The sequence below is a fragment of the Lottia gigantea genome (assembly GCF_000327385.1).
Source record: "Lottia gigantea unplaced genomic scaffold LOTGIsca_36, whole genome shotgun sequence".
Taxonomy (NCBI): Eukaryota; Metazoa; Mollusca; class Gastropoda; family Lottiidae; genus Lottia; species Lottia gigantea.
The window spans coordinates 1,950,371-1,966,348 of record NW_008709220.1 but is presented as its reverse complement, the minus strand read 5'-3'; the positions used below and the strand labels follow the sequence as shown (position 1 = coordinate 1,966,348).

The 15,978-nt window shown below is 35.0% G+C and overlaps 2 protein-coding genes across 2 annotated transcripts in view; one reads left to right on the top strand and one right to left on the bottom strand.

Annotated features, from left to right (window-relative positions):
* Positions 1-1,344, top strand: part of LOTGIDRAFT_121263 (hypothetical protein) — a gene marked incomplete at both ends in the record, with an annotated part of 3,564 nt that extends 2,220 nt beyond the window's left edge. The window contains 2 exons of the mRNA XM_009058901.1: positions 8-667; positions 953-1,344. Coding sequence (XP_009057149.1) covers positions 8-667; positions 953-1,344 — 1,052 coding nt within the window. The remainder of the gene's footprint in view (positions 1-7; positions 668-952) is intronic.
* Positions 1,345-12,440: 11,096 nt separating this feature from the next.
* LOTGIDRAFT_162882 (hypothetical protein) lies at positions 12,441-13,127 on the bottom strand (the record flags this gene model as incomplete). Its single annotated transcript, XM_009058900.1, has 1 exon — positions 12,441-13,127. The coding sequence occupies one exon, from the start codon at positions 13,125-13,127 to the stop codon at positions 12,441-12,443; it is 687 nt and encodes a 228-aa protein (XP_009057148.1).
* Positions 13,128-15,978: the final 2,851 nt, after the last annotated feature.

Sequence of the window (15,978 nt, the reverse complement as noted above, 5' to 3'; positions counted from 1 at the left end):
GATATAGGAGAAGTTGCTGCAAAAGGTTATAAAGGAGAAGTTGCAGCAAAAGGTTATAAAGGAGAAGTTGCAGCAAAAGGTTACAAAGGCGAAGTTGATGCAAAAGGTTATAAAGGAGAAGTTGCTGCAAAAGGTTATAAAGGAGAAGTTGCTGCAAAAGGTTATAAAGGAGAAGTTGCTGCAAAAGGTTATAAAGGAGAAGTTGCTGCAAAAGGTTATAAAGGAGAAGTTGCTGCAAAAGGTTATAAAGGAGAAGTTGCTGCAAAAGGTTATAAAGGAGAAGTTGCTGCAAAAGGTTATAAAGGAGAAGTTGCTGCAAAAGGTTATAAAGGAGAAGTTGCTGCAAAAGGTTATAAAGGAGAAGTTGCTGCAAAAGGTTATAAAGGAGAAGTTGCTGCAAAAGGTTATAAAGGAGAAGTTGCTGCAAAAGATTATAAAGGAGAAGTTGCAGCAAAAGGTTATAGAGGAGAAGTTGCTGCAAAAGGTGATATAGGAGAAGTTGATGCAAAAGGTTATAAAGGAGAAGTTGCTGCAAAAGGTTATAAAGGAGAAGTTGCTGCAAAAGGTTATATAGGAGAGGTTTCAAAAGGTTATAAAGGAGAAGGTTCGAAATGTTATAAAGGCGAAGTTGCTGCAAAAGGTTATAGAGGAGAAGTTGCTGCAAAAGGTGATATAGGAGAAGTTGATGCAAAAAGTTATAAAGGAGAAGTTGATGCAAAAGGTTATAAAGGAGAAGTTGCTGTAAAAGGTTATAAAGGAGAAGTTGCTGCAAAAGGTTATTAAGGCGACGTTGCTGCAAAGGGTTATAAAGGCGAAGTTGCTGCAAAAGGTTATTAAGGCGAAGTTGCTGCAAAAAGTTATAAAGGCGAAGTTGATGCAAAAGGTTATAAAGGAGAAGTTTCTGCAAAAGGTTATAAAGGCGAAGTTGCAGCAAAAGGTTATTAAGGCGAAGTTGATGCAAAAGGTTATAAAGGAGAAGTTGCTGCAAAAGGTTATAAAGGAGAAGTTGCTGCAAAAGGTTATAAAGGAGAAGTTGCTGCAAAAGGTTATAAAGGAGAAGTTGCTGCAAAAGGTTATAAAGGAGAAGTTGCTGCAAAAGGGGATATAGGAGAAGTTGATGCAAAAGGTTATAAAGGAGAAGTTGCTGCAAAAGGTTATAAAGGAGAAGTTGCTGCAAAAGGTTATATAGGAGAGGTTTCAAAAGGTTATAAAGGAGAAGGTTCGAAATGTTATAAAGGCGAAGTTGCTGCAAAAGGTTATAGAGGAGAAGTTGCTGCAAAAGGTGATATAGGAGAAGTTGATACAAAAAGTTATAAAGGAGAATTTGATGCAAAAGGTTATTAAGGCGAAGTTGCTGCAAAAAGTTACAAAGGCGAAGTTGATGCAAAAGGTTATAAAGGAGAAGTTTCTGCAAAAGGTTATAAAGGCGAAGTTGCAGCAAAAGGTTATTAAGGCGAAGTTGATGCAAAAGGTTATAAAGGAGAAGTTGCTGCAAAAGGTGATATAGGAGAAGTTGCTGCAAAAGGTTATAAAGGAGAAGTTGCTACAAAAGGTTATAAAGGAGAAGTTGCTGTAAAAGGTTATAAAGGCGAAGTTGCTGCAAAAAGTTATAAAGGCGAAGTTGATGCAAAAGGTTATAAAGGAGAAGTTTCTGCAAAAGGTTATAAAGGCGAAGTTGCAGCAAAAGGTTATTAAGGCGAAGTTGATGCAAAAGGTTATAAAGGAGAAGTTGCTGCAAAAGGTTATAAAGGAGAAGTTTCAAAAGGATATAAAGGAGAAGTTGCTGTGAAATTATAATAATAATAATTTATTCGTTCACAAAATATGGTACAATTAGAAAGAAAAAATACATGTTCAATACAATTTATATACAATTTTAAGATGTGCATGAATATTCTATTATTTGATTTAATTGGTTCTAGTCCTGATAGTTATTATGAAATCAAATCTCGGATATAAGTACCTCATCTGTATCACAAACCATTTTATAGCCCGGGTTACTCTTCTGATACATGCCAAATATCCTGATTTAGGACAGTTGTTGTCTTTCCATATCTTATGCCAGAATATGGCTGTGTTTTTAGCCAATTCCACCAAGGAATTGCTGGATTTTTAAACTGATCAGCGTCCAGAGTAACTAGGATTAAACGTTCAAAGTATTTCTTTATATCTTCATAATGAACCGAACAAGAGAAATCATCACACATTAATGCATCATATGGTATAACAATTTCTGATAATAAAATTCATCTATAATGTTTCTATAAGTCAAAAAATTATCATAGATTTTTATCAGATAAAGCTTTGTCATGATAATTCGTAGGAATATTCATTACTAACTGAATGACGCAATGATCAGAGAAATTATCACTGTTTTGAATAGATGCATAGTTATTAGACAAAAATAAATGGTCAATAGTTGATCTATCAGAGTTGATTTTACTCTCAAAAATATACAAAACACTACTTGAATGAGATAATAAGCACATTCAAAGTGATTAATAGATATGAACTGATTGATACATATAGTTTGTAATAATGATTATATGACAAGTCTGTGTTGAAATCATCTCCCAGGTTAACATGATCAGTTGAATTTTAGTTCAGAATGCTGCGAATGTTATTTGGAGTGTGGTCAAACTCTACAATATTGACACTGTCACAAGGCATATAAACATTACATAGCAATAACTTAAGAACACCACAATGAACTATAACTGAACATTGTCTTTTAGAATCAAGAACTCCACCGAATGGCCTACCACTTAGCACATGCTTACTGTCCATGCCAGGGACACCATGGCTGCAAATATTACCGATACGTCTCCGAAAAAAAATAACTGTTCGGTCAGTAACCAATTGTTCTCGATGGTAAAACAGACTGAAATTGTGGATGTTTTTATATAACTGCAAATGTCGGTGTCGGGATGCCAACCAGGATTCAAAAAGCCGTTTCGTGGAATGACGTCTAAATGGAGGGTCTACCCACTGGATTTATTTGGTGATGATAAATAACTTTGATGAAGTTTTTCAATTTTATATACCAGTGGTTTTCTACAAAATACAGAAAAATAAACAAATGTCAGATTATATGAAAGTCTGATTTGAATTGCCACGAATGTAAGCTACCCGAATGCGGTACTTGAATATATACTTACAAACGCTGGGGCTTCCAAGTTTTCGATTAATTTCTGGAAATGTCTTGTCGTTATTCGATTCAATTAAAACAATGGCGTCAAGAATAAACAGTGTGATTCACGTGATCTAACATAGGAACCGCTCAATTACAATCGAAAATATTCGTATAATACTGAATTATTATTAACTCGGAAAATTGTTGTACGATTTTTAGCCGACACTTACATGGCTCCTCAAAAATTCAGACAAATAAAAAGTTTGGATGATTTTTCCAATACGAACAAAGTCATTTAAACACAAAATATTTTTATTCCCCAGACACTAATGTTAATTTTCATCTCGTGGTACTAGTAATATTAATTGGTTAGCAGCTCTTGTATATACCATTCTTTTTCGTTTGGTAGTTGCACTATTGCGTTTGAGTTTAATGTCACCTCTGGTTGTAGCAATATCAACCTTGCGTACTAAACCATCTTGACTTGGATAGACTTTTTCAATTATCATTAAAGGCCATGTATTTCTAGGCGTATTACTTTCTGCTACAAGGACAATGTCTCCAACCATTAAGTTACGAACTGGTTTATGCCATTTCTGTCGAGGTTGATTATTTTGGAGAATTTCTTTTTTCCATCTTGACCAGAATTGGTTAGCGATGTATTGGACTTTTTTCCATTGTCTGTCACAAATCCTGTCTGGTAAAAACACCTGGTGGTGATAATACTATGCCGGATTTCATCGTCAATATTTTAGCCGGAGCTAGCGGTTTTAATTCAGGATCAGCAATTGATTCGACAGTTAGTGGTCGTGCGTTGACAATAGCTTCAGCTTCTACCATTAAAGTGGTTAATGATTCGTCGTTAAGCTGTTTGCCGTGTTGATGTAATAAGGCTTCAAAGACTCGTCTAATACTCTGGATTTGGCGTTCCCAGGAACCGTGAAAATGTGGTGCATAAGGAATACTTGGTGTAAAGTCGATCTCACAGTCGAACTGCTTCAAAATGTCTTTTTTAATATGAGTTTGATTTAATTCTGCTGTCAGTTTGTTTAGTTCTGTAGCAGCTCCAATGATCTGGCTACCCCGATCAGATCGGATTACCTTTACTGTGCCTCTTCGACAAATAAATCGTCTAAGTCCGCATATGAAAGAGTCAGTTGTCATTGTTTATAGTACTTCGATGTGGACTGCACTGCTGGATTGACAGGAAAATATCAGCCCGTATCTTTTAACTTCAGATCTACGAATTTTCATATAAAAAGGTCCGAAGAGGTCACAGGCTGAGTAGGTGAACGGTGTTGATTCTGTAACTCGGTCATCTGGTAGATCGTTCATCATCTGTGGAGTTGATCTGCCTCGTAATTTGGAACAAGTTATGCATTTAGATATATAATGTCTAATGCTCAGTTCACACCAACGGCGCTTTTATCGCTCTAAAAAGCGGCGTACAAAGCGGTACCAAAGCGTAACAAAGCTCGACTAAAGCGCCAGGGTCGTAATAGATCGTTGGAAAGCTTTGAGCAAAGCTGGATATTCGACAAGAGCGCCAAAAAATTTTAAACTTTTTAAAAATTTTGGGCGCTCTGTCACGAATTGATTAAAGCGCCGAGAACGTATCACAGCTTAACAAAGGATAACAAAGTTCAGCAAAGCTTGACTCAAAACGTAGGAAAGCTTAACAGAGCTTTATTCAAAGCGGGGACCCCAGTCTTCACGGTCTGTCACCACTTGATCAAAAGCGGCATGAAATCGGCCATTTCGAAATGTTCCAATGCGTAACAGAGCTTAACAATGCACAACAGAGCTTGATAATCGTATCAGAGCGTGATTTAAAGCGTCATAACCATATCAAAGCTTAATAAAACTTATCAAAGCGTGATTTAAAGCGTAACAAGGCCTGATCAAATCGGGAAATAATTCGTCCCCAAAGCGTAACCAATTCGTATCAGAGCTTATCAGAGCGTAACATTACTTAGGAGATCGTGATATTTTTGGAAAAGTAAACAAAAAATGATGGCGCTTTGCTCGTCGATTTAAAGCGCAGCATTCGCCGTTGGTGTGAACTAGGCATAACTGCTGAAGGTCCATTAATTAACCAATATTTATCTCGTATCGAGTTGAGGGTGATGTTTCGACCGGAATGTGCTTGTCTTTGATGGTGCCCTTTCTTCGGTATGATGATTGGGTGTTTTTCAGTGTAGGAGAGCGCTGAATTTATAAGTCGGCCTCCAATTCTAAGTAAACCATTTTTGTCAGCAAAAGGATTAAGTCGAATTAAAGTTGAAGATGACTTTAATACTGTTCGTGTTGGTTTGTCTCTGGCTTTGGTTAAAGTCTCTACTTCGTAGTTAAAATTATCTGCTTGAATAAGTCTTACGATTTCAGTTTCAGCTTCTTCAAGACGCTCCAAGTTTTTATTCCATTCTGGATCAATCTGAACTCCTCGATGTCGTGACTTGTATATCTTGATTAGATGTAACCATACAGAGATGATCTTCTTTATCTTATACCAGGATCCTACTGTTTCTAGTCTGTTTAGAATGAATTTATCAGGTATATCGACAATGTCAGCGTTTACAGCGAATACTTTCGAACTAGTTTTCATTTCAGAATCATCTTTAGGTATTCCAAAGGAAAGGTCAGTCTTATGGTTCCAAAATTCTAGAGGTTGATGAAGAAAGTTGGGTCCTGTGAACCATATAGAGGTAAATAAGTCGGCTGGTTTGGCTCCTCTACTGGCAATATCTGCTGGGTTGCTTTTGGAATTAACATGGTGCCATTGGCTAATGTCTGTGTAGTCTAGTATGCATTGGATTCTATGAGCAACAAAAGTCTTGAATCGTCTTGCTTCATTCTGTATATATCCTAAGACGCATGTACTGTCCGTCCAAAAGTGTTGACTAAGTGTGGGTATTCTCAATTCCTTTTCGAGTAATCGGGCTACTCTGACCATTGTTACAGCACTGGTAAGCTCTAATCTCGGAACTGTAATGGATTTAATGGGTACGACTCTACTCTTTCCCATTAAAAGACTAACAGAGATGTTTCCATTAATGTCTGTTTGACGAAGATAAGCTGCTCCACCATATCCAGTAGTGCTGGCGTCACAAAACAGATGGAGTTCTGTGGATATAATTTCGTCGCATTCAGTCGGTTTCAAGCATCTGGCTATTTGTAGTGCTTCTAGATCTGCTAAACTGGCTTGCCACTCTGCCCAGGATTGGGATAAGTTTAAAGGTTATGTATCGTCCCATTCTAGTCGACTTCTGCATGCTTCTTGGAGTACTGCTCTTCCCGGAAGTAAAACAGGACTAATTAACCCGAGAGGGTCGAATATGGTACTTAACGTGGAAAGACATCCTCTTCTGGTAAGGGGTTGATTAGGGAAATCATTTTGAAATTGAAATACATCTTCTTGCGCATTCCAAATCATTCCTAGAGTTCTTTGTCGTGGTAGTTGGTCAAATTCAAAGTCGAAATGATTATTCAGATCTGCGGCTCTCATTTCGGTTGGTAAGGTTTTAAGTAACTCTTTCGAGTTTGATGCAAATTTTCCCAAAGTGAATCCGCCAGCAGAGCACAGAGCTATGGCTCCCCAAGCGAGATTAATTGCATCATCCAGTTTGTCTACGGAAATCGTTCCGTCATCCATATAGAAGTTGTGAAGTATGAAATCATTCACTTCTTCTGAATATTCACCTCCATGGTCAATAGCTGTCTGTTGTAAGGCTCGAATACAAATACTTGGACTGGAAACTGCTCCAAATAAATGGTAACAGGTATGGTATTCTATAGGTGTATTCGAAATGTCTCCAATTTCTAGGTGATATCTTTACCATCATAAACATGGATGCAATATCGCAGGTAAAGGCTATTTTTCCCTTTCTCAATCGGCACAATGATCCAGCTAGGCTTGTAAGCATATCAGGTCCCGAGTAAAGTTCATCATTGAGAGAGTGTCCATGGTACTTAAGGCTAGCATTAAATACTACTCTTAGTTTTCCTTTGCGTTTGTGTCTAACACCATGATGAGTAAGGTAGTGAATGGGTTTATCTTCAGTATTCTCTCAAGTATTTTTTCAATATGACCTTCTTTGATGGTAGACTGCATCAAAGATGTATAATCTTCTCTGAACAATAAATCTTGTTCAAATCTTTTCTTCAATCTAAAAAGTGCAGATTCAGCTATTCTTCTATTATTCTCCAAATAAGGCGGATTGTGTCGAAAAGGTAAATCAACCTGGTAATGGCCATCTTGAAATATTAATGATTTGTCGATAATGTCATTAAATCGCTTATCTTCCTTTGAAAGTGATTTATCTTCAGGTCTCTTTTCGTTGAATTCTTTTCGTTGAAGTATTTTCAATATTTCTTTAGGTGATACCATTTGTGTTGATTCATTTTCTGTGATAAGTAATAGAGAATTATCCATTTCATCGGTACCTCGAACAGTTATAAAGTTGCAATGGTAATTAGTTGGTTTCTCTGCGCATAATGTAGACCATCCTAGACCATTACGCTCTGCCCAAGGTGATATAGGTCCGTCTGGTGGAATTACTTCTCGTGGAGATACGGCAAGTGGGACATTCCTTCCTAACATAATTACTATCTTTGCGACAGTAATGTCTGGTATGTCTGGTATTATTCTATGAAGGTAAGGAAAAGACTCGGCTGCTTCCTTTGTCGGTATTTGTCGTCTATCGATTGGTAGAGTATGTCTTGTAAAACAGCTAGGAATAGGAAATATTTCATCCTTCTTAAGGTTAAGAACTTCCAAATCAGTTATCTTCTCAGATATAATCTCATTCTGTCCATGCATGGTTGTGAGTTTAATAGAAATCGGTAGTCCACTCCATCCTTGTTCTGTTGAGAATTCATCTTCTATAAAGCAGGAGTCTGATTCAGTGTCGGAATATATGTAAGCTGGTATTAACTTATCTGGTCGTGATCGATGTCGTATATAACCCAAATTAAGATGAGCAAAGTTATAGTCAGTAGTAGTAGTATTACTAGTTAGATGGGTTGTGGAACTTGTCAAATTCGTGGTCATCTTTGGCAATGTTTTTGTTGTCGATCTAACTGGTTCAGATTGGGTGAATGCAGGTGCTGTAGGATTAAATATTGACGTATTTCTTTCGATGTGGAATAGTGAGATGTGTCCAAGTTGCTTGCAAATTCCACAGGTCTTCCAGTTAGTGTTCGGGCAATCTTTAGCTTCGTGTCCTTTAAAGGTACATCTAGAACACATATTTCTCTTTTGTAGAAATTCCTTTTTCTCTGCAATTGGTTTCTTGCCGAACACAGTGCAGTGTTCCAGCCAATGATCACCTTTACAATAGAGACATTTGGGTGTAGGCTTAGTTAACTTCATGGAGTTAGAATTTGTAGTATGCCCATTAGTCTTCGTTGTATTTCCAGTAGCTCTAATTTTTCTAGTGTTATCAGATTTCGATGAAGATATAGGTAACTTTTTATCAGGTAGAGTTGCACCAAATATAGGATCACCCATAGCTCTAGCTTTCTTTCTTACGAATTCTGCAAAATAGTCGAAGGTGGGCCCCTTTTTCTTGTTTCGAAAAATATGTTGAATATCTTCACAAAATTTACTTCTCATTCCCCATGGTAGGAGTTCTAAGGCTTCCTTAATAGTTGATTCGTCGTTTAATTTTCCTACATAGCCTAATCCCTTTAATGATTCTGAGCAATTCTCAAGAAAGTTGACAAATGATCTCATAGCTTTTGCGTCGCTGGATTTTATCTTAGGCCAAGATTGTAGCTTGTTGACAAATGTTTCACAAATGATGACAGGATTTCCGAATTCTTCTTCTAATTTTTGCATGGCTTTTCTAAAATTTGCCATTGTTGGTAGATGAAGTTTGCTTTCGATCAGTGCAAAAGCCTCACCTGCAGTGTATTCAGCTAAAAACCCCATTAATTCTTCAGGGTCATTATTCTTCTTCTCAAAACAAACTCTGAATGAACTTCTCCATTTTTGATAGTTAATTGGTTCACCATTAAATACAATAGGCTTCATGTCAGTAATGTTGCTCTCATATAGAATTTTATCAAGTGTCTTTATATCACTGGATGTGTCTGATCTCAGTATAGTTGTAGGAGTTACATCATAAGTTTGCATCAAAGGTGAAGAAGTGTGTGGGTAAGAGTCTTCAGATCTATTTTGTGATTTGTCTTCATTATTCAACAGCTGGTCTACTGTTAAATTTTCTGCATCTAACATTATTTTAGCTGTAGCTACTTTCTTTTCTAATGATAGCCTTCTTACATATTGGTCTTGCTTTAATTTAAACATTTCTGCTTCTTGTCTGGCTTGCTCTACTTGCACTTTCTAAAACTTTAGCATCTACTATAGCTTTCTTCTGTCTCTCTTCTTTAATGTTGTGTGAGTATTGTGATCTATCTGATTTTCTACTAGATAATGAGTGATTATCATCAAACTGTAGGCCTAATAGTTCTTTTTTGATATTAATGTTTCTCTTGAATTTCATCAACTTTTCTACTGTACTTTCATATTCTGTTACAAATATATCAGGAATATCTTCTCCTTCTTGATAAACGGTTCTATTTCATTAAAGGCCTCAGTAAATTCTATCATAAGTTTTTTCAGGTCTTTATAATTCATCTGATTAAATGCTGGTACATTTCCAATAAACTGTAATATGCTTTCTCTAGAAGTTGTAAAATGTATCTGAGTCTGTAGTATTTGTGATCTCTTTCTTCTCTCAGACGAAGTTAGACTTCTATTATCAGTTCTATCAATAGTAAGCCCACTTTCTGGTAGTTTTGATTGTTTAATGTCGTCCAGATTAGTTTTGTTTTCATCTGGATCAGTTCCATTTGGTTGATTTGTCGGTTGTCCCAGAGCTCCTTGTTCTGACATAATATTAGGCCTAGTCTCTAGACCGGGAATTCAATTCTTCGTAAATGGCTGTAATGTTCTAGTTTGGTTGGGGGTGTCAGTGAAAACTGTTAAAGCTTCGTCTAAAACTGCAAGTGTCGGTGTCGGGATGCCAACCAGGATCCAAAAAGCCGTTTCGTGGAATGACGTCTAAATAGATGTCTAAATAGAGGGTCTACGCACTGGATTTATTTGGTGATGATAAATAACTATGATGAAGTTTTTCAAATTCATATACCAGTCGTTTTCTACAAAATACAGAAAAATAAACAAATGTCAGATTATATGAAAGTCTGATTTGAATTGCCACGAATGTAAGCTACATTATGCGGTACTTGAATATATAGGTCAAACGGTTTTCATCAAACTTGTTTTATTGAGATTAGATTAACACCAGATATTGTCATTTCAAATTCAACTAAATTAGATTAGAAGTGCCAAAGAAATGAAAAAATATTTTCAAATTCACTATTCACAAATTTCACTAGGTCAAGGCTTAGAAAGGAGACGAGATATTAAGCTAGAGAATTGAACTTTGGAAACTGAACATAACTTTTAAATACTAATAGCAGTGTGTGAAAGTTCAGCTTTCTGAGAGCATATTCTTGAGTTGGAAGAAATGCGTGTGAAATCAGGCTATAAAAATGTTATTTTTTAACTTTAACAGCTGAAACTTGACCTGTACACTTATTTAAAGAGACCGTAGCAGCAACAGACCTTAAAATAGAATTTTAAAATATAATAAATAAAGTCAATGAAGCAATGCTGGGCTGGAAAAAAGGGAAAATGTCTGTAGTTAGAAAGAGAAAATAGTACCGAGAATATCACAAGGACTTTGAAATTGAGCATAATAATTATTTCGAAGAAATTTTAACCGTTACAATTTATTTAGAGCTTTTTTTCTAATTTAGAAAAGTAAAGCAGTAAAATAGCAGTCAAATGGCCAAACTGGCTGACAGGTTTCGATTGATTTTTAGACTGTTTCCTTTTGAAAAACATTGAATTCGGTTAAAAAAAAAAAACACTTAATTTGCAAATTTTAGTTCACTGTTCAAAACCCCTTATCTAGGAGATGGATGAGAAGTTATTTAGACCATTTTGACTCTCAAAATGCCATTTTATTGATTTCATTAGGGTTAGACAGGATGGTCAGTTGCATTAAGAGTCTTCTTTAAGGTATAACGGGGTGACAGCCAACAATGGATTGATTCTCAGAAAAAACTGCTAGATTCAGGATAGGAAACAGATTGGTAGCATAAAAAAAACGTCCCGGATGCCGCATACGGAACCGTATCTGCATATAAGGAAACACCCTTACTTATTTTAATGAAAGTGATTTTTGCCGTATCCGCATTCGGACCGGATCCGTACTTAAGGAAACGCAGAGGTATCAGTTTATAGACCTTATTCACGCCTCGTTTTTGTGACACTGAAATCGAGGTTCATAACGCAAATTACGTCATCCATTGAAAAGATGGCGACGTAAATGAAGGAATAGCCTTTTGTAAAATATGATTAGTTTTGAGTTAGTGGGATTAGAGAAGGAGGCGACAATGCGCTCAAGGTGGAGAATTTATGCAGTGACACAACGTTACCTATTTTATTATGAGCTTCGTTCTGGATTCAATTTGGTCGACGCGTGAATAAGGTATATTTCTTAAATAATAATAGATTTAATCCCCAATTGTCCAAATTTTTTCAGATCCTAACAGATTGATCAATTCCTCGAATTTAAATTAAAGCACTTAATTGTAGAATTATTGCACGGACAAGGGCAATAACTCATACTCAATATTTTGATTTTTCTCATTTTCAATAAGGTTCATCTTTGGGTGATTATAAACACACATACCAAGTTTCTTCAAAATCCGCCAAGAATTCCACCTTCTAGAGTGTTTACGAACAATTGTGGACGGACGGACGGACATGGGTGACGCCAATATACGCCTCCCATTTGATGTTGGCGTATAAAAACCCTTCTTCGAAAAGAAAAAAGGAAAATTTTCCTCGCCTTCTCCCTTTGATATCACCTTTATTATACTCGCTTTCTCCCTTTGATATCGCCTTTATTATACTCGCTTTCTCCCTTTGATATCGCCTTTATTATACTCGCTTTCTCCATTTGATATCGCCTTTATTATACTCGCTTTCTCGCCTTATTTCTCACCTTTTTTCCTCGCTTTCTCGTAGTCGTGAGCCACAGCCGGCTTCCAAACATATTGTATTTTCTTGTTAAAAATGAACGCCTGCCTTTTGTTAACATGATGTTAACATAGAAATTAAAACTTTAAAAGTCACCTGCCGGGAAAACCTATTCAGAGATGGAAGCCCAGCCATCTAAGGAGGTGTCGTTTCTATATCGATAGAACCCTAGATTCGTCAAGATCGAGTTTAAAAGAATTTTGAGGGAGACGTTATAAGAATACTGAAAGAGGAATTATTGCCGTATTTAGACAATGTATCAGACGAAAACCACATAGAATATAATGACGTGACAATACACCACATAGAATATAATGACGTGACAATAAACCACATAGAATATAATGACGTGACAATAAACCACATAGAATATAATGACGTGACAACACACCACATAGAATATAATGACGTGACAATACACCACATAGAATATAATGACGTGACAATACACCACATAGAATATAATGACGTGACAATACACCACGTAGAATATAATGACGTGACAATACACCACATAGAATTTAATGACGTGACAATACACCACATAGAATATAATGACGTGACAATACCCCACATAGAATATAATGACGTGACAATACACCACGTAGAATATAATGACGTGACAATACACCACATAGAATATAATGACGTGACAATACACCACGTAGAATATAATGACGTGACAATACACCACATAGAATATAATGACGTGACAATACACCACGTAGAATATAATGACGTGACAATACCCCACATAGAATATAATGACGTGACAATACACCACGTAGAATATAATGACGTGACAATACACCACATAGAATATAATGACGTGACAATACACCACATAGAATATAATGACGTGACAATACACCACATAGAATATAATGACGTGACAATACACCACGTAGATAATTCTTAAAGGAACAGTATGCAAAATCTTTATTATCAAAAAAGTTTTAATTTATAATATTTCTAAAATTTGCTATTTACACCTATATATTTACCGGTACTTGATCAAACTGAATTTGTTTTAAAAGGGTTAGATAAAAACGGAGAGTACTAATTGTTATTTAAGCTGTTTTTACCTAGTTCTAGTGTTGGGCTTCATAGAGATTCGATATTTTCAGTTTTTGAATACGTAGGAGACGTCTATGACGAGGATATATAGTCGGAGATTGCATTTTCTATTATACGAAGCTTTCCAATTCTTTCAGGGGAGATAACTACAATTAAGCATATTCGGTCTTAACAACCGAATCAAATTGGCAGCCCCCACAATTTTTGTCAGTTTATATTTTGATATTTGTATTCACGGATGTTATATTTATTGATTTTTCGGGCACAGAATTAAAATTCAAAGACAATGTCATAATAACTGAATTATTTTAACTTAATTGTATAGATTTACAACAGATCAGATTCAATAGCCACTGTAGACTTGGTCAATTACAAAGATATTAAGTCCAGGCTGATGAAGCTGTACGTAGACAAAGAAGGACTGGATGAAAGAGGCTACGGCTAAATGCGCTATTTACCGACCGATTCGAATGAACTTCTACACCATACTTGAAACATATTAGAACGTACATACTTTGAAGTTTCAAAACGCTGTCTAATCTAAAAATCGATATATAACAAAAGCAGTAAAGCATACGATATAATGTGAAATATTTTAAAATGCGTGGCAAATAATTCACTGACAAAGTTACGATGAAACTTTAAAAAAGAACATTTCGATGTTATTTCTAGTTTATATATGTATCTGTAAGTACTAAGTAAGGAATGATCCAACTTACAAATATTTGTCACGCAAAATTTACGTCGCAAATGGCCTTTTTGAATGGTTCAAGACTATTTGCCTCGTAGTGGTAAATAACCCCAGCCACTGTATACGAAATGTTTTTAATCATAAGAGAAGATATGATTTAGAACATGATGGTAAATAGTGTATTTGATTGAATTCAGCTTCTTGCTTGTATGTTGCTTTTTTTTAACTTTTTAAGTTGAAAGTTGAAAGCTTATTCTATTGTAAAATGATGCAACATTAATTCCATTATCATAAATATAAATATAGATTTAGAGTCAGTTTCCTAAACTTATTGATATTTATTTTGATCACAACTTCAGCCGGACAGAGGATGTATCAACAATTCCTAATCAAAACATTATCAAAATACGAAAACAAGTACCCTATCTGGAGCAAATTTTGATTCTCTTTTACAATACACATTTTCAAACGTATATCGAATATTGGTCTCCAATATGGGACTCGGCTATCAACGAGTAGACTTGTAATACAACAAAATAAAGCTTTCAAAACTGAGCGTTATCCCAAGATGTAGTAAATTACATCGTTTCATTTTCAAATATATCTTTTATCTTAACATCCTAAGGCAAACGATGTCCACAGTATCGTTTAAGATTTATTCTTATAAATATTATTATATATTATTATTTATTATTATTTATGATTTATCATTGTTTATTATTATTTATCATTATTGATTATTATTATATATTATTATTTATTATTTATTATTTATCATTATTATATATTATATATTTTTATTTATTTTTTTATCATTGTTTATTATACAATGGTTCTACCATTTGAATTACTCAGTCAGAGGTCACATTTCTGGGTTTTTGGTTCATGAGAGTAAATCGGCTGCTCTAACTTTTAATTCTATTTGTAAATCAGAAGAAATTCCCATATGGACCAAATTTTTTCACGATTTTGATGATTTTGGTCTATGATAGAAAATCAGTATCAATTTTTGAAGGTGTTTTATATAAGTAAACAGACTAATTTAGTAAAATACTATAATAATCTGGTGTATATCATTAATATTTTCTATCGTTTCATTAAAAAGTGCAGTTAAAATAAGTGACTAACCATGTATTTTGTTCTAGCAGTTTATTACATACAGTTAACCGACAGAATTAAATATTGACTCAGCTAATAAAGCAATTATTTTCATTTTTCCCATGTCAAGTTTCAAAATAAACCATAGGCTTGCTGGCTTTTATTTCTTTTATTAAAAAATGCCAAAATATAACTTATTTAGAGTAAATATACAAGATCCACCACTAGAGTAAATATACTAAATACACCACTAGAGTAAATATACTAGATACACCACTAGAGTAAATATACAAGATACACCACTAGAGTAAATATACAAGATACACCACTAGAGTAAATATGCAAGATACACCACTAGAGTAAATATACAAGATACACTACTAGAGTAAATATACAAGATACACCACTAGAGTAAATATGCAAGATACACCACTAGAGTAAATATACAAGATACACTACTAGAGTAAATATACAAGATACACTACTAAAGTAAATATGCAAGATACACCACTAGAGTAAATATACAAGATACACTACTAGAGTAAATATACAAGATACACTACTAGAGTAAATATACTAAATACACCACTAGAGTAAATATACTAGATACACCACTAGAGTAAATATACTAGATACACCACTAGAGTAAATATACAAGATACACCACTAGAGTAAATATGCAAGATACACCACTAGAGTAAATATACAAGATACACTACTAGAGTAAATATACAAGATACACCACTAGAGTAAATATGCAAGATACACCACTAGAGTAAATATACAAGATACACTACTAGAGTAAATATACAAGATACACTACTAAAGTAAATATGCAAGATACACCACTAGAGTAAATAT